This window comes from Dipodomys ordii, unplaced genomic scaffold (assembly GCF_000151885.1).
Source record: "Dipodomys ordii isolate 6190 unplaced genomic scaffold, Dord_2.0 Scaffold5, whole genome shotgun sequence".
NCBI classification, from domain to species: Eukaryota; Metazoa; Chordata; class Mammalia; order Rodentia; family Heteromyidae; genus Dipodomys; species Dipodomys ordii.
In genome coordinates, this window is record NW_012267221.1 from 33,381,244 (window position 1) to 33,408,707 (window position 27,464).

Consider the following 27,464-nt stretch of genomic DNA (forward strand, 5'->3'; position numbering starts at 1 on the left):
AAATACAATTAAAAATAAAATTATGGATTAAGAAATGAAAAACAAAACAAAAGATCTATCACTTGAGCAACAGTAAATTTTTTTAAAAAATGAAGAAATCTGGGTCTCTATTAAGAAAATTTCAGCCTGTTCCAAGATTTTTTTGTTTGTTTCCTTGTATGTTTCCGCCTATAGCATATCACCTGTTGTCACTGTACTTGATTTTGGTACCCTGCATCTTGTATATACATATGTCTAATTTGGGGAGCAGGAGGGCGTGACAAAACGGTGAAACAAGGACACAGGATGACCCACTGTAACAGTGATACCCACAGGACAGTATATCGGCAACACACTTGACAAATTTGAGTGGGGGGATAGTGCAAGAACAAGGGAAGGGTAACAATGCTCAACAAGAATGTACTCATTATCTCACTCACGTAACCATAACTTGTCTGTGCAGCATCTTTACAATAAAATGAAAAATTTAAAAATGAAGAAATCCATCTTCACATAACGGTCAAAATTTTAAAATTACATAGTAATTTGGTATTTTTAGTCAATTTGAGAGACAGAATGGGAGAGAAAATGTGTTTAAAATAAGCACAGTACATGAGGTAATTTCCATCTTCAGAAATAATTTGAAGAGATATGTTTTTCTCCATCTAGGTAATATGGAATCAAGAATAAATATGTCTTAAATTTTTATGTACAATGATATTTTATAAGCTTTGTTCAAAAGTTGATTAAAACCAATTTCTAAAGCCAATTCTCTTTTCTTTCATATTCACATTAAATTAATTTTACATCTTGTGTAAAATTACATCTCAGTTACATGCCTACACGAGTATATATAGTATTAAACAATAACTCAAACCTTAGTCTTTCTGTGGTTATTTTGCAAGTGTGTATTTTTTGCCACTTACTTTGTGTCAGATTGAATGAAAAAGATATAATTATTCATTAAAAATTTTTCACTTGTATTTTAATACACTGCAACGTATAGTAAAGTTAGTACCAGGATGAAAAATTATTTTACATTTAATATAATTGAATCATTCTATGGTTTGTTCTGTTTTCATAAGGCCTTTCCCACATCCTCTCACCTCTTCTGATGTCAAATGGCACCAAAAGTAGTTTTACAAAACAGAAACTAGTTGGTGGGGAGGCTGAGGTAGGAGACTGGAATTTATGGCCAATCTGGGCTTGGGTCAAATCATAAAACCCTATCCAAAAGAGAAAAACTTTCTTATTCTCACAAATCAATACTCATAGTTCACATCATTATTCCTGTTTGATTAAAGACCTCAAAGGAAGTTAGAGGAAGGATTTATGAATGAATAAAACTCATTTTAAGGCTGGAGAATAAGACAAAAACAGAGAAACAGCTACAGAAACTTAATGTAGCACAAAATAGTTTGAGGATGACATACACAGTATGAAAATCAGTTAATTTATTGCCTTAAAGGAAATATTTCTAATCATGTTATGAAGCAAAACCTAAAAGTTTTCTGCATGAAGAAAATGTAACAAAGGAGGAGGCAACAATGCTCAATAGGAAATGTACTCATTACCTTGCTCCTGAAACTGTAACCCCTCTGTACAGCATTTTTACAATAAAAAACACAAAAAAAATAAAAAATAAGTATATGTAAAAAAAGAAAATATATCTAAAGAAAAGTATGATTTTTAACTACAGATACTGGAACTAGTACAACACAAATACACAACAAATGCTCATACCACAGGAGTGAGCTCCTGATTTCAGATAAGGTAAAAAACAGATAGAGAAGCTTTAGGAAGGAGAGAGACCAGTCCATGGGAACTTGTTTGGTTTAGTTGAATTGGTTTCCTGAGGAATGTCTCCAAAGGTTTTTTTTGTCTCACCTTCATTACCTTTGAATCTGAACAAAAGATAAAGCTTTTCTTAGACTGTTTGGTAATTAGGTAAATAAAAAATTAACAACTAAGAACCATAACTGATAAGCAACCTCCTGAAATAACACTCTGGTCCCTCAATGTTAATATAAACAACCAGCTGCTGGAAGATGATAAGGATTTAGTAATATTTTTAATAGGCACTTGTTCTGAGCACTTACATGAGAGTATTTATAACACAACTACATGAATAAATGACAATTATTCCATGTTAACAAAAAGTAAATGTCCTTTTAATTCAATAGTATGAAGATTAGAAAAGTAAAAAAAAAAGGTAACTAAAATTAGAGGCTCTTTATTTACAAGTATATAAATGAATATTTATTCTTTGTAAAGTGAGAACAGTCATATCTCTGTGGCAAAGGTACATATGTGTTTATGTAAAAAGGAAAAGTGCCTAAGTACCAGTTTATATATTAAGTGGAATAGAACTAAAGTTATGTGCTTGGAAAGTGAGCTATATGTTACTAAGGATTGATGGAAAATTGACAGAAGACTTGAGTTATAACTTCAAACCCTTAAAACTCTTTAGGTTTTTGTATATTTTTGCTTGTTGAATAAAAGTGTTCAATTAAGTGATATTATATAGCAACTTCTACTCTGATACTTCCAAGAATTTTATGAAAATATACTCAAAGTTCACCACCTTGTTTTCTTTCATGAAATCATAATATACTGGGCTGGGAAGGGGCTCAGTGGTAGAGTGCTTGCCTTGCATGCATGAGGCTCTGGATTGGATTCCTCAGCATCACCTGAGCAGAAAAATCTGCAAGTGGTGCTGTGGCTCAAGTGATAGAGTGCTAGCCTTGAGCTGAAGAGCTGAGGGACAGTGCCCGGGCTCAGAGTTCAGGTCCCATGACCAACCAAAAAAAATCATAATATGATGTATAACATATGCACTAAATAAGAAGAGTATACAAATGAAAGAATAGTAACTAAGGTAAATTTGCATAAAGTAATATTCTCAACAACAGCTACTAAATGTTGTTTTTTCTCTTTTATATTAATTTTTTTAAAAAAATCTATGAAGCCACGCAGAATTTCTTAAACCTGTAATCTCAGCTCTTTATCAAGTTAAGATGGAGAGAATCATAGCTCCAGAAAACCTGGGCAAAAACTAGCAGAATATTAAGAATAAGCCAGAAGTGGTAGTATATGCTTGTAATCCCAGCTAAGCAGGAGGTCATGGATAGGAAGATTGTGTTCTACTGCCAGTACTGGGAAAATGTTAAATCTTACCTGAAAAATTAATTTTAGAAAAAAGTTAGGGTCAGTACACATTTGCCATAAGTAAGTTTAGATAAGAACGCACATCTACTCAAATCATCTGTAGAAAGTGTTTCTCATGGAAGTCAATTACATTGTAAAGAATTACTTGGTTTCATTTGGGGTAGGATTCAGTTGCTCCAAGGCTGTTGAACTGAAGACCTCAGTTCTTTGCTGGGAGGCCAAAAGCTTGCCCATGTTTCCTGTCACAAGAGTCTGTCTACCTTTAGCTCACAATTTACACCAGCTTCATTTAGAACAAATGAATGTGAGAATGAGAAAAAGGGAGCTATTGGAAGTGACACCCCATAAGTTCTGTCATATTCTGTTAGCTAGAAGCCCAACTCACTTATTACATGAGAGTATGAATACCAGAAAACAAGAACATTAGGAGTCATTTCAGAGACTATCTACTTGACCCTCAGTTATAAACTAAAAATTGCTCACATTCCTGTACATTAGTTACAATGATATATAAAATCACTATAAGATTTTTTATATTGCTTAAGCATAAGTGAAGCTGATATTTTTGAAACATATTAAAGATATTCATTAATAAAGCAAAATATTGTTTTTTCAATGTAACATTTTCTATTTTTCAAATTCATTTCCCCAAAATATATCTAATGTATAATTACAGTGGAAGACTGTGGGTGTACAGTTCCACCGATAAGTACAAGGAAAAGAAACCCATCAAATATCATAAAAGTTTAAATTTATTCATTGTCTCAAGTGATTCTAACTCCAGCAAAATGATGCTAATAACAAAACTATGATTGAATATCTAAATAAGTCATGACATTTGTTAGGTGTTCTATCAATTGGATTCATTCAATAACTAAATGAGATAAGGGTTATTATTATGATAATTTTGCACAGGAAGAACCTGAGTTTAAAATATGAAATATAACACATATTAGCCTGGGTGGTCTTCTTCCTGAATAAGTGCTGTTTCTACTATACTATGTATCCTGAATGCCTCTTCCACCAAGAAGTTTGTATCCACTTATGATCTCCTTTAAATTTCATGCTTAAAATGGAAACATGTTCATGTCCTACTAATTATTTTGTATTTCACTCCAGCTACAGTGTATCCTACATCTCAATTTGATTCTTGTGGAGTTGTGTATCTCTGTTTCATAGCATTTATTTCTTTTTTAATAATTTTTAATTGAGATCAATTACATAAATTTCACAAATTCCACAGTATTGGGGGATAGTGACACTTAGGTAAAAGCATACATTTATGGCTGATTTTAGAAATTCATGGCATTTACTCAGATTAAAAGTGTTATAGCCAGGTACCAATGGCTCACACCTGAAGTCCTAACTACTCATGAAGCCGAGATTAGAGTATGATTCAAAACCAGCCCTAGCAGGAAAGTCTGTAAGACTCCTATCGCCAATAAACCACTCAAAAACAAACAAACAAACAAACAAAAGACCCCACAGAAGTGGCACTGTGGTTCAAGAGGTAGAGTGCTAGCCCCATGCAAAAGAAGCTCAAGGACAGGGACCAGGCCCTGAGTTCATGTACCAGGACTGGCACAAAGACCAAAACCAAGAATTGAGGGTTATAGATCCTCAATGAGACCCTGATCATTCATGGTGTTTTCAAGGGTGGGTGCTGAGCTATGCTTTGATGGCCGCTTTGCAGGCTTGGGATGGACGCCAGAGCTCTGCACACATGGGACAAGGGCAGCTAAGGGCTGCATTTCCAGCCTACAGCTAACTTACAATTCCTACTGTTCTCCCAGGGAGGAAGCCAGATGGTTCAAAGAACTAGCGCTGCCTCCTGACAGTGGAGAGCACTCCCAAACACCAACGGTGTCTTAGCTAAAACAAATCCAATACATTACATACCATTTATTTCTTAAGCATTGTTTACTTTTAACATCAGAACCATGATTGAATCATTCTAAATAGAGTCCTGAAAACCTTTCAAAATTTGTCTTCTTTTGGGTGATTAGTTCAGTTCTGAAAATCTATTGGATCCAGTAAGTTCTGTAAGTACAAATTATACTTGTAACTGTTGAGTGAATTATTATTACTGCAATGTAATAGTAAGAGCCTTCTGAGTAGCTAGGATTCACAGGTGTGAGCCACTGGCGCCCAGTCAAAGGAAATAATTCTTGATAAAACTTCTGAATTTCTAATGAAAATGTGACTTGCTGGGTGCTGGTGGCTCACGCCTGTAATCCTAGCTACTTAGGAGGCTGAGATCTGAGGATGGCGGTTCAAAGCCAGCCCGGGCAGGAGAGACCATGAGACTCCTATCTCCAATAAACCACCAGAAAACCGGAAATGGCGCTGTAGCTCAAGTGGTAGAGCGCTCGCCTTGAGCTGAAATGCTGAGGGACAGCGCCCAGGCCCAGAGTTCAAGTCCCATGACCGGCCAAAAAAAAAAAAAGAAAAGAAAATGTGACTTAAGAGATATAATTGTTATGACTGTCAGCATACCAAATATAAATAAGTGCTGTTGCTACTGTAGGTCATGCCATTTGTTAGGTATTCTAGCAACTTAAAAGGGACATTATAAAGAACTAGCAGAGATGTAGAGCAGTGGTAGAGTACTTGCCCAGCACATGTCAGACCCTGGGTTCATTCACAAGTAGTGTAACTCAACAATAAAACAAAGAAAAAGAGTTTTCCTATCTTATTCGAATTATATATCAGACTAGATGGAAACAAAACAATCGAATGAATCCTTAAAAACTCAAATACTAAATATAATTAATGACTAATAATAACTGGAATCAGAAAAGCCAGTGTCCAGAATGAATTCATGTAATACTAAATTCATCACTTTGAAGAGAGTATGACTTAAGTTGAAATGCGTCTTCTAAACTGTTTTCTAGCTTCTAATGAAAAGAGATGGTTAATTCTGTAAATCAAATTGTCTGGGCCATGATGCTGTTCTGGAGGTTTGTCTAAGCATATTTGTTAGATAATTATGACCTCTAAAGAGCAAGAAAATCCATTGAGGCACAGTTAAAGATAATAAGCAAATTTATTTACACCAGAAAGGTTGCCTGCAACTACCTTGTCCTAAGCTAGACACCCAGAACCAAGGGCAGCCTCGACCACCAAACCTCCAAGCCTCCAACAGGCAGCCTCCAACCTTTATTAGTTGGTCTGCAAACCACCAATTAGTCAGTCTACAAACCCCCAAACCTCAGACCTCCAAAGCTCCAAAGCACCAAAGGGGAAGGCTTTTCCCTTCCTCCTTCTCTGCAGGCCTCTCCATTCTCCACAGGCCTGCCCTGCTCTGCTCTGGGATGTGCCTCTGCACAGGCCTCTCTAGAGGAAGGTCCCAAATGGCCCCTCAAGGAGGCCCCAAATGACCTCTGCAGGAGGTACAAATGCCCTTCTGGGGAGATCCCAAATGATCTCCGGAGAAGACCCCAAATGACCTCTTGGAGGAGGTCCCTAATGGCCTTTCAAGGAGGCTTGTCCTGCTCTCCACAGGTCTGTCCTACTCTGCTCTGGCAGGCTTTCCCCTTCTGCTGTCCCTCTCTCTTCTCGGTCTCTCTCTACTCCCCTATTTCAATGGGACTACTCTCCACCCTGCTCCCCTGCTCTCTACCCTACTCGCAGGCCTCAGAACTGCACCCCTCCCCACTGCAACAGCATTAATGGATTCATCTGCCTAACGGTTTCCAACTGCCATTCATGCTCCTTCCCCAAGCTGCCCATTGTCCAACCACTTCAGCTATCCATGTGGGGCTCAACGCCCCATCCCCTCCAGTAGCACACTCTACCCCTTTAGGCAGCACGCCCATGGGGAGGTAGCCTTAGCCTCTCCATACCCCGCCCCCTCCGGTGGCCTGGTCCTTGGAGTGGTGAGGCTTACCTCTACATACCTGCCCCCTCTAGCGGGCTGGGCCACAGGGCCACGCTGATTATCAGGGCCCCGCTAGTTATTGCATCGATTAGTATTTAAATTATCACGCTTTGAATAGATTGCCCTCCATAATATGAGTCACTCACATATTATCTCAGGTTTTAACTAGAACAAACAGGGAGCAATGCAATTCTGTGAGCTCAAACTACAATCCTTCCTTGGATCTACAGCCTGCTGGACAGAGACTTTGCAACCAACCATATTCTCTCCCTCTCCTATTTCCTCTCCCTATTTTCTCTCCTCCTCCTCCTCAACACACACACACACACACACACACACACACACACACACAAATAGGAATAATAGGTAAATGCCAACAATTTGTACCTTCTTATAATTTAAAAATGACACATATATATGCACATATATACATACATATATATGCATATATATCTATCTATCTATCTATCTATATATATATATATATATATATATGAGATAGGAAGGTGGCTCAGTGGTAGAGTGGTTTCCTTTCATGCATGAGGCCCTAGTTTGGATTCCGCAGCACCACATAAGCAGAAAAAGCCGGAGATGGTGCTGTAGCTTAAGAGGTAGAGCACTAGCCTTGAACCTAAGAGCTGAGGGACAGTGCCTAGGCCCAGAGTTCAGGAACCACAACAGACCAAAAAAAAAAAAGACATCTATTATATGTCATTATATTAAAAATGACAAATATGTAGATAAATTGGTAGTAGAGTCCATGAGGCAGGATTTTGAGTTGAAGAGATGAAAAAAGGCTTATCTTCGTTGAAAAAAGAAAAGATTTTACTGGAGAAGTTTAACAAAGGTTTGATTGCCAAGTTGAGAAAAAGGAGAACAAAAGCCACAAAAGAAGAATCCTCAACACAAAAATGGAATAATGACAGAGTAAATATCACAGCCACTGGAGTCAATGTTTAACAGTGATTACCATTTTCCTAAATCTTTGAAATGGTCACAATATCGGACATTAGTAAAATTTTAATAAATGGCCAGTATTATTTCTATAGGACACAGAAATAACAGTAAACAACTGAGAGAGAAAGAACCCATGAGGATAAATCCCAACTCCTGGTAGAACCAATACAATCTCTTGCCCTTCAATTCCAGGCGATACGGTTGTTCAAAAGTCCGTGTTCAGCACACCGCCAGTCTTGCGGCATTTCATTTAATCACTAGTGAAAAGAACTGGGAATTTCAGATTTTGAGTGGATGCTTGAGATGAGGATTCAGGGAAATAATAAAGTAGAACACACACACACACACACACACGCACACACACACACACACACGCACACACACACACACAGCAAGAGAGATGAAGACAGCTGAAAGGAACAGAGGAAGGAAGAGGCAGAAGCTGTGAGAGACCGGAGGAGGAACCATATGGGGTGGATATGGGGTGGTCACAATGTCTCTAGAACAAGAAAGCAAGCCTCTGTCCGAAAATGGATGTCTTAGATCCTTCCCGGATCTCTGTTCTCAGATTTTAGCCCGTTCTCACCAGTAAAGCTTATGTGCATTGGAATTGGGATTGTTTGATGGAAGATAGTTTCAGAAAGCAAACAAGTTTGGACTGTGAATCTCTTCGATTATACCTCTAGGGCTAATATTCCCCAGTCAGCCCAGAGGGAATCAGGTCCCCAAGTTCCAAAGGCCCTGGATGGAGAACACGACCCCGCCCCCTGGCCCCATGGCCTCCAACGTTTCCGGTAGGAACGCGGCGGTGAGGCCTCGGGGACAGTGGGTCCACTGGCCAGTACTGGTCCGGTCGGGACAGAGAAAGGACGGGGAAGGGAGTCTAGGGAAGGGTCAGGGCAGATTGGCGGTGAGGCTCAGGACACAAGCCAGCCATGGAACTGTACCTCAGCTCCTGCTCCAAGGCTGCCAATGTCGCCGCCAACAAAACAGCCACCAGCAACGTGGCCACGGACAGTCAGCAGTGTGGAGACGTGAGTGGTCATAGCCTGGCGTCGATGTTCTCGGTGGGGCCTGGTGGAGATCCCCACGCAGTGGGTCGCGTGGTTCTAACCGTCCAGTTAGGGAGTGGGTGGATCTAGGGGTGTCCTGTAGAGCGGGCCCTTCAAAACTCTGAATGATTCTTGGGTTTCTTTGGTTGGAGAGGGTGGAGAACGGGAGGAGATTAGCCTAAACTAAATGAACATTACCTAAAAGACAAAAATCACCAATTATATCTGACAGGGAGCCCACAAAACCCAGTTTCCCGGGGTGGGAGCAGCTCAGCTACTGGATCTGCCCCTTGGGGTCAAGCTACCTGTGATCCCAGGAAGTGATTCAATATATTTTACTACGAATATAAGTGAAAAGGTAAAAATATGTTTTAAAATTGTTTAACAGTAGTTTTCGTTACCCTTTTCTACTTGCTCTAAATTCAGAGACGTTAGTACCTAAAGGACATTACAGGAATCCAACATTCACAACAACAACAAAGTAATGAAAATAATAACAATAACAACCAAACCAGGTCATACTGAAGATATTATTTAGAATGCAGATTAAGCAACTTCACTAGGGTTTAGACTAAATCTTGAGCCAGAAAATTTAGGTTCTCAAAGAGAAGTTTATATGAAAGCATGTAGACTTTTTAAATTAATAAAACTTCATGTCTATGTAGTGATTTTTAATTTACATAGAAATAAGATTGATTGAAAGGTGAAAAATTGTCAATGTTGGCTGGCCTTTCATTAGTCTTTGCATTTTAACCAACAGTAACAGGGACTAAATTCTCTATAAAACATTTTTCTGTGGTTTATGTGGTATGTCTTTTTTCACACAAAGTGAGGAAAGGTCAATTTGCCATTTTTCTGGCAACTCACTTTATTAGATGAAAACTCCAACCTCTGTTTCTAGAAGACCTCAGCATTAGCCCAGTCTTTGTTCCTAAAAGAGACTCATCTTCTTCAGATTCCTATCTTCAATACCCCCCTCTCCTCACCATTAAAATACTTAATGTGTTTTTATGTACTTTATCCTCAAACCTGGAGAACCCCTTCTTCTCCCAGTGACTGAATCATGCATCAAGGGTCTTTGTAAACTATCACTGATCCCAATTACCCTCTCTTTGCTCAGAGGTCACATATTCTTGCTTTGAATGTTCTTCCCTAACAAATACATTGCAGATTACCATGCTTTTTCCCTTAAACCCTTTCATCTTAAAAAAATAGTTTTCAACATTGATCTCTAACTCTACTCTTTCACTGTCTATAATGTCATTGGAAATAAGTAGGGTTCCTTGATATGTGACACTGGTCAGGTATCTTAGTCACTTGGGGCTCCTATAACAAAGCAATGTAGACTACATATCATAAAGCTAAGAAATTTACATATCACAGTTCTGGAAGCCAGAGGTTTGATATCAAAATACAACAAGGTTGGCTCTGATTATGATTCTCTTGTGGCAGAAAGAGAACTAGTGAGCTCTCTGTGGTGTTTTTACAAGGTCATTTGTCTCATTTGTAAAGCATGACCTTCAAGACTTAATTACCCTCCCCCCAAAGCTTCAGCATCTGATGTCATTGGGAATTAAGAAAGTAATACATAGTGAAAGTGGAATGAGGACTATTCAGTCTATAACACTTGGAAAAAAATTTCACATTAATAAAAAAACCCAGGCTATTCTACATGCTAATTAAAAATATGTCAAATGCTTTCTTTTTAATCTCTCTCTATTCCTCCCTCCCTCTATTTTCCCTCTTAATAATTATTAAGTTACAGTTAGATAGGATTTTTTTAAAGTTCTGGTGCTTCATTGCACTGTAGAGTGAATATAATAATGAAACTTGAATGTTACCACTGTAATGAATGGTACTTATTGAGAAAATACAAGTCTACTTTGATTTGAACATTGCATAATTTATATACATATTTAAATTTCATATATTCTAGAAACATGTATAAATAATAGCTCTAAGAAGCAATTACTTTAAATCATAGTAATTTTTTCTATTCTTTTTCCAATGATTGAAATATCATGGTATTATTCCTTTATCTGTTGAATATGGTGCTTTGATCTGATAGAAGGCAAAGGCGATAGGAGAATACTAGAATTGGCTTTATTGCTTAAATTATTTATCAGTCCCCTTTTTCTTTTTCAGTTTAAAAATAAACTGACCTCACAAAATTTGAGTCACATGTATACAAACTAAGTTTGCCAAAATGTGCATGACATACTACTGATATAGTGACACAAATCTATTTATTGTAAGCTGTATTTTTGGCAGTTTCTTGAACTATGCTCACAGTATTGCCCTTTTTGTTTCTGTAAAAATCAATTTTTCTATTACTTTTCAAATAATGGTCTATTATATACTTCCAAAATACATTTAACTATAATTACTTACTAGTCCTAAAGCCTGTCTTAGTGAGAAAACTTTTTCTGTAAAAATCGATTTGTCTGTTAATGTTCAAATAATGGTATATTATTACATACTTCCAAAATATATTTAACTATAATCAGTCAACAGACTTAAGGCTGACTTTGTGGGATTATTTTTTCTCTCAGTCTGATATCAAATCAATCAGTATTTCTAATCATTTATATATTTTAAGAAAAACCAGTGATATAAATTGCTAATGGAAGGGTTATCCTGAATTTGTTCAACATACTTACTCTTCACAAATGAGTTGATCAGGCTTCAACTTAAGAAACATACCTATAGTAGATAAAAGTAAACATAAAAACAAAAGTTGACAAAATGTCACCATCCAAGTGAAACAGAATCAATCCCTTCCTTGACTTACTATTATTGATTCTCTCCTTTCAGGAATATAAGTGGACATCTAATCTTGTCACACTGAGTTCAAGATTTTATGCTATAGATTTCCTTCACTTGTTTCCTCAGAGAAGTATTTATTAATCAGTTTTCTGATGAGTCGAATTGGAAAGGATTGGTGTTCAGTGTTGAGGTCAGAAACAACAAAGAAACTTGTGCTCAAAGCTAGTGCTCTACCACTTGAACCATAGCTCCATCTCCACTTCTGGCATTTGGATTTTCAATTGGAGAAAAGAGTCTCATGGACTTGCCCTGGCTAGCTTCAAACTGCCATCCTCAGATCTCACCCTTCTGACTAGCTAGGATCACAGGCATGAGCCGCTGGAACAGTTTTAAATATAAAGTGTAACTACACTATCATGTACCTCCTGTCTATTTGCTTTGCCACTAAACAAAGCAATCTACCTATGTTTGTAGGGTTCCATATAATCAGTCTCTTGAGTATCCATGCATTAGACTCTAGTTATATCCAAAGACAAATTGAACACAGAAATCATAAGCTTATGACTGTAGGGATGTTGGAATTGATACAAGTGTTTCATGGAAGGGAAAATTCTATGTATTTTCCACCTCCAAAAAAGATACCTATTTATTCTTCCCCTGGTTCTTGATTTGTCATTGCTATGTGCTAAAACTTGTGTTGCTTTTGCAAAGCAAACTCAAAACAGAAGAAATGCAATATTAACACTAGAATAACTTATATCCCTGCCTCCATCTTCCACTTCTCCTTTAACAGGTACTCACATGCTACTTTTGAACAATTAACCAAGAACTTGTTTTGTAATGTTTTAACTCCTCAATGAGTTGAAAATTCCTATAAAGGAAAAAATAAAGAACCATTAACACAATTGTCTCTTCCTTCCTCTCTTGGTTAATCGTTATATGAGGTGATGTTTGGTCTTTATTCATTGAGGAAGGGCTCATTTCTTGTGAGTATGCTCTAAAGCTCGTTATTCATGTTCTGAAACTATATGATGCAAACATTGGCTTTTCTTCTGATTGACATTAAATTTGTTTCATTAACTCAAGACTCAACCCCAAATTTTTAACATTTATTGGCATCAACTTTTACCCATATTGAAAGATTGCTGTTTTCCAATGAAGTATAACAATTACAATTAAAACTTTATCTTATAAATATGCTAACATATAAAATATAAATACATTATATAAATATATTATATATATGATAATATACATAGTGTTGTATATATCTATGAATATATCTCTTTATATATATGTATACACGTACACATTATCTTTTAAATATAGTGTACTGACTTGGAAGAGTGAGGGCTTCAAAGGGACAATCCTTCCTTTGGCTTTATTCCTTTGAAATTAGATACCATTCCCTCTCTTTCCCTTCAACTAAGGGTCAGAGGCTGAAGCAGTTGAGGTGAAGAGCTAACAGTGAGGCAGCCATTCATTGTAAGCTAAGAAAAGAAGAAAGGCAATTCTCTTGTCCAAAGTTCTGTTGGTGGTTTATCACCCACTTCAGTTTCCACCTGCAATGGTTTGTTTTGTACTCATTCCAATAGGTTATTTAAAAGTGAAATGTCATTTATTTTACTTTTGTAATACTATAAAAATCTGTGTTTGCAGCTTTTTCGACCTTCCTATGATTTTAACCTGACTGATCCTTACTGTCGACTTTTGGAAACCCAGTACAAAAGTCTCCATGATCCACATTTAAGGGAATATTATAAACGCAAAGATATCCTCAGGAGATTAAAGAAAGGTGGCTACATCACCAGCAATAATAAAGTAGGTTGAAAATTACAGTTATGTTATTTTTTAATCATTTATTACTTTCAATGTTTGGTGTTTGCTTCTACCTCAATATCACCTTTAAACATTTAGCTTGGTCATGAGATGATACTTAGAGCCCTTCTACCAAATATTCAGGAATCAGAAAACAAGTGGAGCTATTTTTTTTTGCCTTTATGTTCATTGTAAATATCAAAGGTTATGGGTAATTTGAGGGACAAAAGCTATACAAATTTTCCCAGCTGAATCACAGTACTGTGCCTAATTGCCCTCTACAATTTTATCCTATACACTTTATAGAACCGAGACAAAATAGAAAGTAAGAAAATTTAACTTTTTTAAATCCTGCAAAAATATTATTTGGGACTAGAGAATACTACAACAACAATCTGATTATAATTATTTGAAATTGTTATTTTAATATCTAATTGTGAATTCTAAATTTCTTACAATGTAAGTCACAATAATCAAGTCAGATTTTGGAGAGGAATTTTCTATGGAATAACAAATGTAAAAAGATACCACCTATGATACCATAGTAAATTGTTACTCTTGATAACAAAAGTATCATAAAGTTGTACGTCATTGTTATTTTTTCTCTGGAGAGTTATTGTTAATTTCTTAATATTTTCATATTTATAATATTTATAAACTTATATTTTTGCTTTTAGATTGTATGTACCTTGAAAGAATTGAATAAGTACAGACAATATCTTACCAGCTTGAAATTAGATTTTGAAAGAAACTATTTAAGAGAACAAGTAAGTTAACACACTTAAACTTTGTGTAAGTAAAGGTTAAATAAAGGCTTATTGATATATGGAATCTTATTCTTATACTTCACCTTATAATGATAAAGCAATTAAATACTTTTCAAAGTGAAAACTAAGAACAGGATTAAATATTTGAGTGGTGCTATATTTGATCAAGGAGAAAGGAATATGAGGTCAGATATCAATCCCTGTATAGGTAGCTGAATTAATTTATTCAGTAATTAGTTCATTGATGACATTGCTATTAAGAATCTGATGCCAGTAAGAATTGTCTATTGCCATAGCAATATTCTGAAGCTGTAAATCTAATCAGTTTCAAAAGAGGAGATGTTCACTTCCATAATATCAATAATGCCTTTCAGGAAACAGAAATAACAGGTGCCCTGAGTGTTTGAATCCACACATCAATCACACACATTGATGGTAAATTAGGTGCAATGTTTGGAATTACGACAATAAGTAGTGACTTCTTTTTCACTCAAAAGTTTTATATAAGATGAATGTGAGAGTATAAATTCAAGTTTAAGTATATTTTCACAATTTTATGTTCTAAAGTTAAGATAAAAGCAGTACTGCTGTTCTCTGTGCCTAGACTTTTTATATTACAGAGTCCAGTATCATAGGTTTATCATAGGTAAACAAATACAATGTTTGTCATATTCAGAGTGATGACATGTTTATTTGGATCATTTGTACATACCTTTAAAGGATTCAAAATAGACTTGCTTGCAGTTAATCATTTATAAAATAAAGGAATTTCAATAACTTTCATTTCTCGAAAATGTAAATAATTCATTTTTTTCCAAACAGGAAATGATTGCAAAACAACTCCATAAGCTGCAGCAACGCAATGAAACAGATGTTGCACGGTTTCAGAACTGGTTGTTACAGGAGAGCCCCCAGTCTGTTAAGGACCAGGAGCGGTTATTAAGGCACAGGTAAGGTGGAAAGCACCTATTTTGCAAATCTATTGTGTATTCAAATAAATCTGAAAATTCTGGAAAGCATTCAAAGCAGGGTTTGCTTGTTTTGTTTTTCATGTGGTAGATATTACTCAATTCTTCTGTACTCTTAAGTGGGAAGGACAGAAAGAAGACCAAGTACAAGATTCAGATGCTGGGACTATGAAGGGAAATTTCTGAAGTCAGTCTTTCTAACAACACAAGACATAAGCCACACAGAAAACTGAGGGAAATCCAGATCTAAAATCCAGAGAAATATTGACATCAAATGCCACCAAGAATAACACATTTTTACAACCTGTCATTAAGGACTAACTATATTAAGTTTGTGGAAGTTTAGGGCAAGTTCAGAAGCAGGACATTTTAAAACTTTGATGCAAATATAGAATGTGTATCATCTCCAAAAAAAAAGGTAGATTCATTCTGATATTAACTAAATATACTCAGTCTTAACATTGCATTCTCAAGGTCATTTCTTAGGGTATAAAGGGATGATACTTTCCTTTTCCTTCATTGGGGTAAGATATTAGTTTGCATTGTCTCATTTTTACATTTTATGGCTTCATTTCATTGTAATGCCATTTAAAATCTAATATGTAACCAGGCGCTGGTGGCTCATGCCTGTAGTCCTAGCTACTCAGGAGGCTGAGATCTGAGGATCGTGATTCAAAGCCAACTAGGACCAGAAAGTCCACAAGACTCTTATCTCTAATTAAACACCAGAAAACTGGAAGTGGTGCTATGGCTCAAGTGGTAGAGCGCTTGCCTTGAGCTGAAGAGCTCACAGACAGTGCCCAGGCCTAGAGTTCAAGCCCCATGACTGACAAAAACAAACAAATCTGGTATGTAAATGATTAAAGACAATATAAGACCTGTAAATAAGCAAGAAATAAGTCCCCACTTTGTTTTTAAGAAATGTGAATCTGTATTTTTTGTCTATGGAATAATTTCTTCATTGATCTGAGCTTTCCTTGCAAATTTAGTATCCTAAACCCATTTTTAGGAATATTTGCTTATTGGGCAAATATTTTTAATTAGATTGCTTTACATTTCCCCATTGCCCTGGCCATCCTAATAGTTGGGACTGTAGTAAGATTTTAACATGAGCAAAACATTATGAGTCAGTATGGCTTGAAGGTCCACGAAAAGTCCTAGGAAATAAAATAAAGTAAAATTCTTTCAGTTCAGAAAATGAAAATAAATAAGAACATGGTTTGGACCATTAAGTAAGTGGGAAGAATTCACCTCCAATAATATGTGTACCTTTGTTCTCCAGGTACTTAGACATGATAAGTAAGGAATTAGAGCAAGTGGAGCGCACAGCAGAGGAGCAACGCCTGCTCCGAATGGATAGAGAAGAGAGACGACAACGAGAATACACAAGAAAAAAACTGAATCTTCGTAGAAAAATTGAGGAGGTGATGTATAACATTTAAAATAGTGACACAAATTACCTACCATTTTTTGATTTGTAAGCAATTATTATCTTTAGTCCATATTGATTGAAGTCTATTCAACTCTAAGTAATTTTAAACCCACACAAGTTAACTTCATGGCTAGACCATAAAGGTTTGTACATAAAAGAGTAGGGCAGACAACATATTTTCTCCTCTTAAAGACCACTGTGAGGTGAGTGGAATTTGGGATCAATGGAGGGATAAATGAAAAGATGACAGTGGTCAAGACGCACACCATACTAGTAACCTAACCTGTTGAGATGAAACTATTGTGTACAACTACTTAAAGATTAAAATAAAAACCAGAGAGGAAGTTACTGAACCTTATCTTACTAACAATCCTGTAGAGGATTTTTTAAAGTTTAATTTTAGTAACATAATGATAGTAATAATTATCAGACTCACTTTCCCAATGTCACAACCAAAAGACTTCTAAAATCTCTCCATGGCTTTCACTATGCTTGACCATTTTTCTGTTAGGCCATTGGCTCCTATCATTTTCTTAGCAGTGAGACCAAACAGGAAGGTGGTACTTGGATGGGAACACATAGAACACATGGTAACATTGTATCTTCCAGGAGTGGAAGACAAAGGAGATGTTGCTCCTGACAAAGATTGGAGAAGACGTTAAAAGAGAGCAGAGAGTAGAAGAACAACGGCGAAAGAGCAGAGAAGAGAGTGACAAAAAGGTAGGACATAGGACAGTTTCACATTTACCTTGAACTTGCTGAAGAGCTTTTGTTCAAGTTTTTTTTTAAGGTAAAAATCATTTTGGGATGGAACTATAGACCATAAATATGCCCTAACTGACATGCATTATACAGAGCTGAAAGTTATAAACTGGTTTTTTATTTGTTGAGTCCTTTTGTTTTCTATTGTTGTTATTTCTTTGATACTGGGTCTTGCTATTTTCCAAGGTTGTCCTTGAACTTCTCTGGGCACAAGTGATCTACTCCCTCAGCCTCCTAAGTAGCTGAGATTACAAGTCCCAGAGCCAGCTGCCAGCCACTGCCACCCCATTGAGCTCTGGATAATTTTACTCTATTTTTAACAACTAAGGTTTTATTTATTTTTTAACTTAAATTTTATTGTAAAGGTGATGTACAGAGGAGTTACAGTTACATAAGTCAGATAATGGGTGCATTTCTCTTTGAACAGTGGTACCCACTCCCTCTTTTTCTCCCACTTTTTCTCCTCCCAACTTCCCTTCCTTCTAACTTGTAAAGTTTCCTAAATAGTGTCTAGTAAGCATCACTGTTGAATTGGTTCACCCTTTGGCCCACTACTTCTGTGATTCCCCTTCTCTTTCCCAAATCAGATAAACTTACATGAAAGACAAATGTAAGAAGTACCATCCTTGGTGCAAATACTTTGGACTCCATTTTCATACTATATACCACAGCTGTAATTCCTTTAAAACTTGTCATGCTTTATTTTCTTAGAACCCGAAATTCTTGAAAAATTTTCTTAGCTTTTACCCACCAATAATATTTACATGTGTCTAGTACCATGTACTATTGTGTGATTTTGAGTGTGAATCAGAAAGTAGAAAATGAGAAAACCTGTGTGTGTTCTCACTGCCTCATTGTCTCCACTGTCCACACAGCCACACATGTCCATGCAGCATGATTTTATCCATGTTTTCTTTAAATAGGGAAACACCTCATATATTCTTGTAAAGTACCTGTTGACTAAAAAGCCTGTATTTACAACACTGAATGACAATAAGCATGGATCTAACACTATTAATAACAATTTTATAGATAGTTTTGCTATGGACAAACAGGAGTAATGTAAGAGTTACATAGTTGGTATTGCAATATACCAATATAGAGCAATTTTGTACAAGTATTAAAACTGAAGTTCATGAAGTACATGTATTTGTCTTCCACTCAATTTGGTACATTATACTTTTTAGTTCTTTTGGAGACTCATTGCTCATGTAGCAGGCTCAAATTATTCCAAATTTAGAGGCATTAGTATTTTATGGTGCTTTCATTTTCAATGTTATTTTAAGTAGAACTGGGTTAAACTCAGGAGGTTATGTATGCTATTAGGCAGTCTTCCACTTGACCCATACTTCCACCTCTTTTTCCTTCTGCTATTTTTCAAATAAGGTCTTTGATCCTTTCCATCTCCACCTCTCAAGTAGTTAGAATTATAGAAGTGAGCCAGACTTTTCACTGCAGTTTTATCTAGAAGATCTCACAAAGTTGGCTTCCTTTTTATTTCCAGAAAACTCTTTAAGAGTATCTTTTTTTTCTGTGTCTAATACAGTGCTCCAGATTCCTCTTCATTTTTCACTCTATGTCAATTTCTTTTCAAAGAGCCTTGGTTAATTTTGGTTTTGACTTGGATAAAGGATGAACATACAACCAGGAAAGAACCAGCCATTAGACAGGTCCTCTGACCATAGGCTCCCGGTTGATATGGGTAATCTGATCCACACTAGTGATAGAGTCACTGAAGCCACTGAAGCATAGAAATTGCTACTGTTTCACCAAGAGAAAGATATTCACTAAAGTCTAAACTGAAACAAGAAATTAAGGAGAGCTAAATCCGTGAAGAGACAGACCTGATTCTTGCAGCAGAACCTTGATATTCTCAAGAGAGCAAGTGTGCCCAGACTGATTCATAGTATTATTACAACTTGAATGAAAATTATAAGATTTTTTCCATAGAAATTGATAAACTAATTCTAACTTTTATTAAAAATTCATTAGATTGAATTGGCCAAAACAACTGAAATAGAAGATCAAACTTGCAAGGCTGAGTTTAATCTAATGAAAGAACACCACCACCCCATTTGTTAGGAAATGAAAAGGCTTAGAAAAAATCGTATTCAGTGAAGTAAGCCAGTCCCAAAGAAATTTAGGTTCTATGGTTTCCCTTATTTTCAATAATTAGTATACATATAGGATAATCTTATCAGATGAGTTGAAAAGCTCAAACACTATGTACATATGATCATATAAGATGATGCTAAGTGAAATGAACCCCAAAATATGGACACAAGAGGTCTATCTTTGTTGTTGTTGTTGTTTTAAATGTACTATGTGACTTTTTTTGTTTCCTCTGTGTGTTTTTCCCCCTATCATATGTCCCCGTTGCACTGTACTTGATTTTGGTACCCTCCAACTTGTATATATATTGTCTAATCTGGGGAGGGGAAGAGGTATAACAAAAAGGTGAAACAAGGACACAGAATGACCAGTTGCAACAATGATACCTACAAGACAGTATATTGGAAACGAACTTTACAACTTCAGGCAGGGATTGGGGAGGAGTGTGGGAGGTCAGGGAGGCAAGGGATAGTGGGACAGCAACAAGGGAAGGGGTAACAATGATTGACAAATAATGTACTCATTGCCTTGCTCATATAACTCTAACCCCTCTGTACAGTATCTTTACAATAAATAAAACACAATAATATAAAAAATATGCTAAAGCGCAGAAGATGCCTCCCAAATAGACCGACATAAATTGTTTTGCACAAAAAATATTAAGGACAAAATCCAAGTATTTTGATAACTCCAATGCTGCATATTAAGTACATAACTTGAGGTGACATAGATAAGCATTTGTGTATATGTTTATATATGTGTATATATGTGCATATATGTGTATATATGTTCGTATAATCTCAAATGATGACAAAAACATTGACTAAAACTCCTAAAGCAAAAATGACAATAGACAAAAAATAAAAAGAAATCTGTGCACACTGTTGATCTCAGAAAAGTTACCCCTCTATATTTCTAGGAGCGAAAGAGGGGGTAAATTTTGAGACAGTTTCCTCCAAAAATGTTTGGAAAAAGAGATTTATAAACAAACACTGGAAAATACAAATTAAGTTCATAGCTAGTGGATGGTTCACACATGCAATCATAGCAGCTCTGTAGGCTGTGATCTGGAGGTTAATGTCTTGTGGTTAGTGTTGGGCAGAAAAGTTTGCAAAATTCATTCTCCAAAATAACCAGCAAAAATCTGTGCAGTAAAATAAATTCTCTTAAGTATCAAGAACTTTCTTATATTTGTATAGAAATAGAAACTTATTCTTTTCTACTTTCCTGTTTGTTTGCAATGTAAACTTACAAGTCAGGAGCCACAATTGACAGTTTCTAGTGTGCTTTTCTGGCTTTAATAATGGCAAACTGATATTAGTTAATGTGTTGTCTTTAATATTTTAGAAGCAAGCCATGATAGAGAAAAAAATGGCATACCATTTACAAAAAATGCAAGACATAGGATTTAAAGAAGATACAGGAAAGAACTCACATGAATACGGAGGACAAGATGGAACAATCTATGAATGTGAGCATAGTAAGGGGTGGTGTAGCTAAATGGATATGCTAATCTATGAAAAACTTCTTCATAATACATAGTGCTGTGTTTCTACCTGCTTAGCAACAAGACTTGATCTTATTATTTCTGTTAGCATGAATGCTGAAAAGTATACATATATGTAAACAGCATAAGAAATATTTTAGCTGAGGGTTCAAGAAAAATGTTTGTCTGTATTGCAATTTTTACTCTTTTCTCCATACATAAAATGACGTGGTTTTTACTAGTGAACACATGCAAATTTGTTACAGAGCAGCACAGTGTTCTGCTATGTTGTCAATAAGAAGGGACATTATTAGGACATAGAGGAGGGGAAGGAAGAAGAAGGGATATACAGAAAATGGGGGAAGAAGAAAGAAAAATAAAGATGAAAATCTAAAAGAAGAAATATAGAGAGCAATAACTGTGATACTCAGCTCATAAACACTTCATTTGAAAAATTATAGTGAGATATCAGTATTTAATGGCTAGAATGTAAACAGTACACTGGTTTTGACTATGACTCTATAGCATTAGGTCAGCACATGACAGTCAATCCTATTCCTTCCTTATATGTCTTATCTGCACCACTCCAGAAGATAACCAACTAGTCTCACTTCATTTCTACTTTGACCTGACTCAAATCCATTTTTATAGGCAGCTCCTCAGTTAATACTCCTCACTTAGTGATGTTTTCTTCTTCTGCCCCACCCCCAAACTATTACCTGTATATTGTGATTCACACTGCTTGGGCAAATGATCAGCAATACACAAAGTTCAGTCTTACTCTAACTTTTCTATTTGGTTACACACTGTACCCTGGAAGATGGCACTAATAGCCTAGTGGCAAAATGACCCACATCTGAAGCTGACCACTAAAAACCACTCTGTGTTATCTTTCTTGCCATCCAAATAGGTGAGACAAGTGTTTTAATTTTTCCATGAGAATTTCTTTGTCTAAAACCAAATATAATAACTTATATAAAGATCCTCCAAATTCCAGCACTTATTTCATTGCTCTGATCAAATGCCAGTATTGATCGTTCCTAAAATACAGGTTAAATGTCCCACTTTACTCTTCTAATCAATTTTCTCAGCCTATAGTTTTCTGCTCCCCACATCTACCAAATCATGCTTTACCTACACTCCATTAATCTTTCTTCAAGTTCCTAATTGGAAGTTCTCTCTCCTTTGAATCCATTTAATAAGCTGTAGCATTCATAATGTATTACATCTCTTAATGTCATAACCATTTGTAAAAGTTTCCACATTTGTGGTGATACATGTTTAAAAAGTATGTATACTAGATACATGTTTGCTAAGTAGAATTGATTAAATACATTTTTCATTGAGGCAATGATAGTAATCTCATGGTTCAGATTGAAAATTACTATAGTTATATGCATCCCAATATCTTAATAATGTCATGTAGTAAAAAATATTCAATTAAGTAGCAATCTGAAAAAGTTGATGTTTCACATTCTCTTTGGAAAAAAATAACATATTAAGAATTTTAATTTGCACTATTGAAGTTACAAAATATTAAAATGATATATTTTGCTAATGAAATACCACTATAATAATGCACAAAAGTTCTAAAGAGAAATAGAAAATGAATATTAGAAAACTCTGCTTCAGTGACCAACCAGTAAGGTGATAGAGTCTCACATAAATGAATATTGAGCATTTATGTAATGAGAGTATTTCCCACTAACATGCTTAAAAGAAGCTACACTTCCTCTATCACAAAAAGGAATAGATATATGTATACAAAACTAAATAAGTTGGTTTTTTTAGCTATTAAGATAAGAAACTCTATTTGCTTATTCCAGGCTGTAAGGAAAATCCAAGAAATGTAATAGCCAGCCAGCTAGGAATCTTCAGCCCTGTTCTATGCTGGTATACAAGTCCATAAGCAAGAGATTTATTACATGTTTTACTAGACCATTACATTTTTTTTCTGTTCTACCAGGAGAAATGGTTGAATCTCCTGTCTTCTTTAACTTGAAAGTATAGTATTTTATTTTTACCATTTCCCATCTCTCCATCTTCTCCTATCTCAATCCATCCTGCAGATTAGCAGGTGTTTTGCCACCTCTCAGACTTGAAAGATAAGTCTATCTTAGGAAATTCAATTTCCATCACCATGAAAATTAAATATTTTATTATTATTTCTTTTAAGTTTCTCCAAAGAAGAAAAAGAAATCTGATGAAGTTAAATTAGTTGGTGAACAGAAAGCTTCTAAAGAATTGAACGGTAAATATTTTCATAAGAAATACTAAGAGTAAGTAGACTAATTGTGGGAAAGACTCAGATTGGGATGATGTGCTGTTTTGACAAAAGGTCAGCTATGACTATGCAGATTGTTGTTTTCAGAATTTAATATCTAGCTAACCTATTGCAGTTTTCAAGCTCCCACTATACTTTCACTTTAGAAAAGGTAAAAGAAGGAATTATTACTTGTAAGTACACATTGTAGAATGCAGAGCTAATTGATAATACTTTATTTTTCCATTTTTAATTAGCACACATTTCTGGTGTGAGGGGCTTTCACCGTGTCATTGCCATATGTTTACGTAGTACACTTGGAAGAAATTAACCTCCTTAACCACATTTGTCTTTTTCTTCCTCCTCCATTTTGCAAAGAGCTTTTGGTAGATTTCACTATACTCACTTTGTGTGTGTGTGTGTGTGTGTGTGTGTGTGTGTGTGTGTACGCGCGTGCGCGTGCGCACTAACTGCATTTTTCAGTCTTCTTGACTCCTTAGTATTCTTTCATTTGTCCTTCCACTGATGTCCCTCAAAAAAAAACATTTTATGTTTACAACTCATTAATCATCACTATCTTCATAATCCTCTTCATATCAACATCACAACTTTAAGTATATATCTACAAATAGGGGAAAACATTTGATATTTGGATTTTTGAGCTTATCTCACTCAATGACATGATCTCCAGTTTCATCCGCTTGCCAGTAAATGGCATTGTTTTTTATGAGTGAGTGCAATATTCCTGTAATATAGGTATACCATATTTCATTTGTCCATTCATTAATTGTTGCACAACTCAGCTAACTCCAAAGTTTGGCTACTGTAAACAGTGCTGTAATAAACAAGTGTGCAAGTGTATCTCTTGTGTATTGAGCTATACTACTAATATGTTGAATAGTTGTAGAGTGGAATCCTAAGATAGATCTATTTCTACTTTTTGGAGGAACCTCAATACAGATTTCCATAGCAGTTCTACAGTTTACATTTGCGCTGTAAGTGTATGAGGGCTGCTCTGTCCTTACTTCCTCCCTGGCATTTGTTGTTGTTTGTTTCCTTGATTGCTATTCTGACTAGGGTGCGATGGAATAATTTTTAAAATTTATTGTGTTGTATCGTGAAGGTGATGTACAGAGGTGTTACAGTTACATAAGCAATGAGTACATTTCTTGTTGAACAGTGTTACCCCCTCCCTTGTTTTCTCCCACTTTCCCTACCCCCGACTCCCCTCCCCCTCCAAGTTGTAAAGGTCATTTCCAACATAGTGTCTTGTGAATATCGCTGTTGCATTGGTTCGAACCTTGTTCTTTGTCTCACCAAATCAGATAAACATATATACAAGAATCCAAGATATGGAAATGAGGGTTTCTTTTGTTGTTGTTGTTGCTTTAATGTACTGTTTGAAGTTAATTTTTCTTTCATTTTCCCCCTTGTGGTTTATCTATCCCCTGTAGTCACTGTTTTTTATCTTGGTGTGTTCTTTTTTGCACTGTTTCTTGCTGAAGATATTGAACTGTTTTTCATAAGCTTATTAGCCTGAGAACTATATCCAACTTGTTTATTAATTAGATTTTCTCTTTTATTTAACTTTTTGAGCTCTTTGTATATTATGGATATTAATCTTTTTATGGGGAATAGCTGGAAAAGATTTTTCCATTATTTGGATTCTCTATGATCTGGAAAATGTTTCTTTTGATGCATAGGATTTTCTTGTAATTTTATACAGTTCCATTCATCAGTTCTCACTCTTATGCACTGGGCAATAAGAGACCTATTCAGAAAATAATTATGGTAGGGTTTGCCATATATTTTCTTATAGTAGTTTCATTGAACTTTTTGACCATTTAGGACTGATATTTGTACAGAATAAGACATAGATTTGTTCTAGTTCCATCTATTTTCCTGCAAATGACATTATTTTATTCTTTCTAATGGCTGTGTACAATTCTGTTGTGTATAGGTACCACATTTAAAAAAATATTTAGTCATCTATTGTGAGGTATCTTGGCAGTTGTGAATATGTTCAGGGTAGTTGCCCAGGAGTGGTATGGCTGGCTTGTAAGGTAGGTCTATGCTTAGCTTTCTGAGGAACCTCCAGAATGCTTTCCAGAGTGGTTGTACTAGTTTACATTCCCACCAATAGGTGCAGTAGGGTTCCTTTTTCCCCACATTCCCACCAACATTTGCTGTTGTTTGAATTCACAATGTTGGCCAATGTTACTGGGGTGAAATGGAATCTCAGAGTTGTTTTGATTTGCATTTCCCTTAGACTAACGATCATGAGCATTTCCTTAGGTGTTTCTTTGACATTTCTTACCTCTTCTTCTGAGAAGCCTCTCCTTAGCTCCTTAGCCCATTTAGTAATTGGTTCATTAGGTTTGGGAGGGGTTTCTTGATCTCCTTGTATATATGGGATATTAGGCTTTGTCTGATATATTTGTTGGCTTTTTCATTTAGTAACTGTGTCCTTTGCTGTGCAGAAACTTTTTATTTTGATAAAATAAATCTCTTGTCAAATCTCTCTTCTATCAGTTGTGCCCCTGGGACTCCATTCAAGAAGTTTCTACCTTTACCTATGTTCTAATGTTTCTCCTACTCCCTCTTTTCAGCACTTTGAATGTTTCAGGTCTGACATTGAGGTCTGATCAAATTTGAATTGATATTGGTGTATGGTGACAAACAGGGATCCACTTTCAGTTTTCTGCATATGGATGCCCAGTTTTCCCAACCCCAATTGTTGAAGAGGCTATCTTTTCCCACTGTATGCCTTTGTATGGTTTTATTTCTGGGTCTTCTAATCTATTCCACTGATCTTCAGGTCTATTTTTATGCCAAAACCATGCTGTTTTATGTTATTATGGCTCTGTAGTAGAGTTTGAGGTCTGGCCATTTTTACAGTATAGGTTCTAACTAGTTCCATCATGAGGTTATTTACTTGAGCTGTTTCTGTTTTCTTTATGAGTGTGCTTAGAGCTGTAAGGTTTCTTCTTACCACTGCTTTTGCTGTATCCCACAGGTTCCTTTGTGATGTGTTTTCATTTTCATTGAATTGTAAGAATTTTCTAATTTCTTCCTTAATTTCTTCTGTGACCCATGTATTATTCAGAAGTATGTTATTCAGTCTCCATGTATTTGAGTGTTTTCTGAAATATGTTTTGTTGTTGACAACTAGTTTGTGATTCTTCTCTGGCCAGATAGGCTGCCAGGAATTACCTCAATCCTCTTGTATTTGCATGGGTTCTTTGTGGCCAATATGATCAATTATAGAGAATATTCCATGGTTTGCAGAGAAGAATGTGAATTGGTTCATTGTTGGGTATAATATTCTGTAGATCTTTGTCAAGTTCATTTGCATTATGGTGTTATTTAATTTAGAGGCTTCTTTGTCTTTTATTTGGTTGACCTGTCCTTTAGTGAAAGGAGACTATTAAAATTTTCCTTTATTTTTGTGTTGAGGGTCTATCATATTCTGTAAATCCAAAAGTGTTCATTTAATGTGTTTAGGTACTCCATTGTTTGGTGCATAAATATTGATCACTGTGATTTCCTCTGCCCTTTATTAACATGTAATTTCCTTCCTTGTCTCTTTGTACTGATTTTTTTTTAAAAAAATCAATTTTATCATATGCCAATTCGGCCACTCTTGTCTTCTTGCATGCATCTGCCTGAAAGATCTTTTTCTATTCCTTCACTCAGGAATTGTTTTTATCTTTGACTGTGACATGAGTCTCTTGGAGACAACAAATGGATGGATCTTGGTTTTTGATCCAATCTGCTGCTCTACTTCTTTTATTTGGGGGATTGAATCTGTTCAATGTTTAAGGTTATTATAGAGTAATGTATCATCTTCCTTGCCACTTTCTTGATTTCCTGTTTATTGCTTCTTTTTTGTTCCCCTGCTTACTAGTCTTCTAATGATTTTTGTCCAATGTGTTAGTTGAAAGATTCTAACCACATATTTAATTTTTTTCAAAAATATTTTCTACTTTATTTCAGAATTGCTTTTTTTTAATTGTGAAAATACTGTGCAGAGGGGCAAGATAATGAGTACATT

The 27,464-nt window shown here is 35.7% G+C and overlaps 1 protein-coding gene across 1 annotated transcript in view; it reads left to right on the forward strand.

The window, feature by feature from the left end:
• The first annotated feature begins 8,919 nt into the window (after nt 1-8,919).
• Fsip2 (fibrous sheath interacting protein 2) overlaps nt 8,920-27,464 on the forward strand; it is an 81,926-nt gene continuing 63,381 nt past the window's right edge. The window contains exons 1-9 of the mRNA XM_013027565.1: nt 8,920-9,018; nt 9,269-9,394; nt 13,462-13,623; nt 14,298-14,387; nt 15,210-15,337; nt 16,638-16,779; nt 17,397-17,507; nt 21,009-21,141; nt 23,324-23,398. Of these exons, the coding sequence (XP_012883019.1) occupies nt 8,920-9,018; nt 9,269-9,394; nt 13,462-13,623; nt 14,298-14,387; nt 15,210-15,337; nt 16,638-16,779; nt 17,397-17,507; nt 21,009-21,141; nt 23,324-23,398 (1,066 nt within the window). The remainder of the gene's footprint in view (nt 9,019-9,268; nt 9,395-13,461; nt 13,624-14,297; nt 14,388-15,209; nt 15,338-16,637; nt 16,780-17,396; nt 17,508-21,008; nt 21,142-23,323; nt 23,399-27,464) is intronic.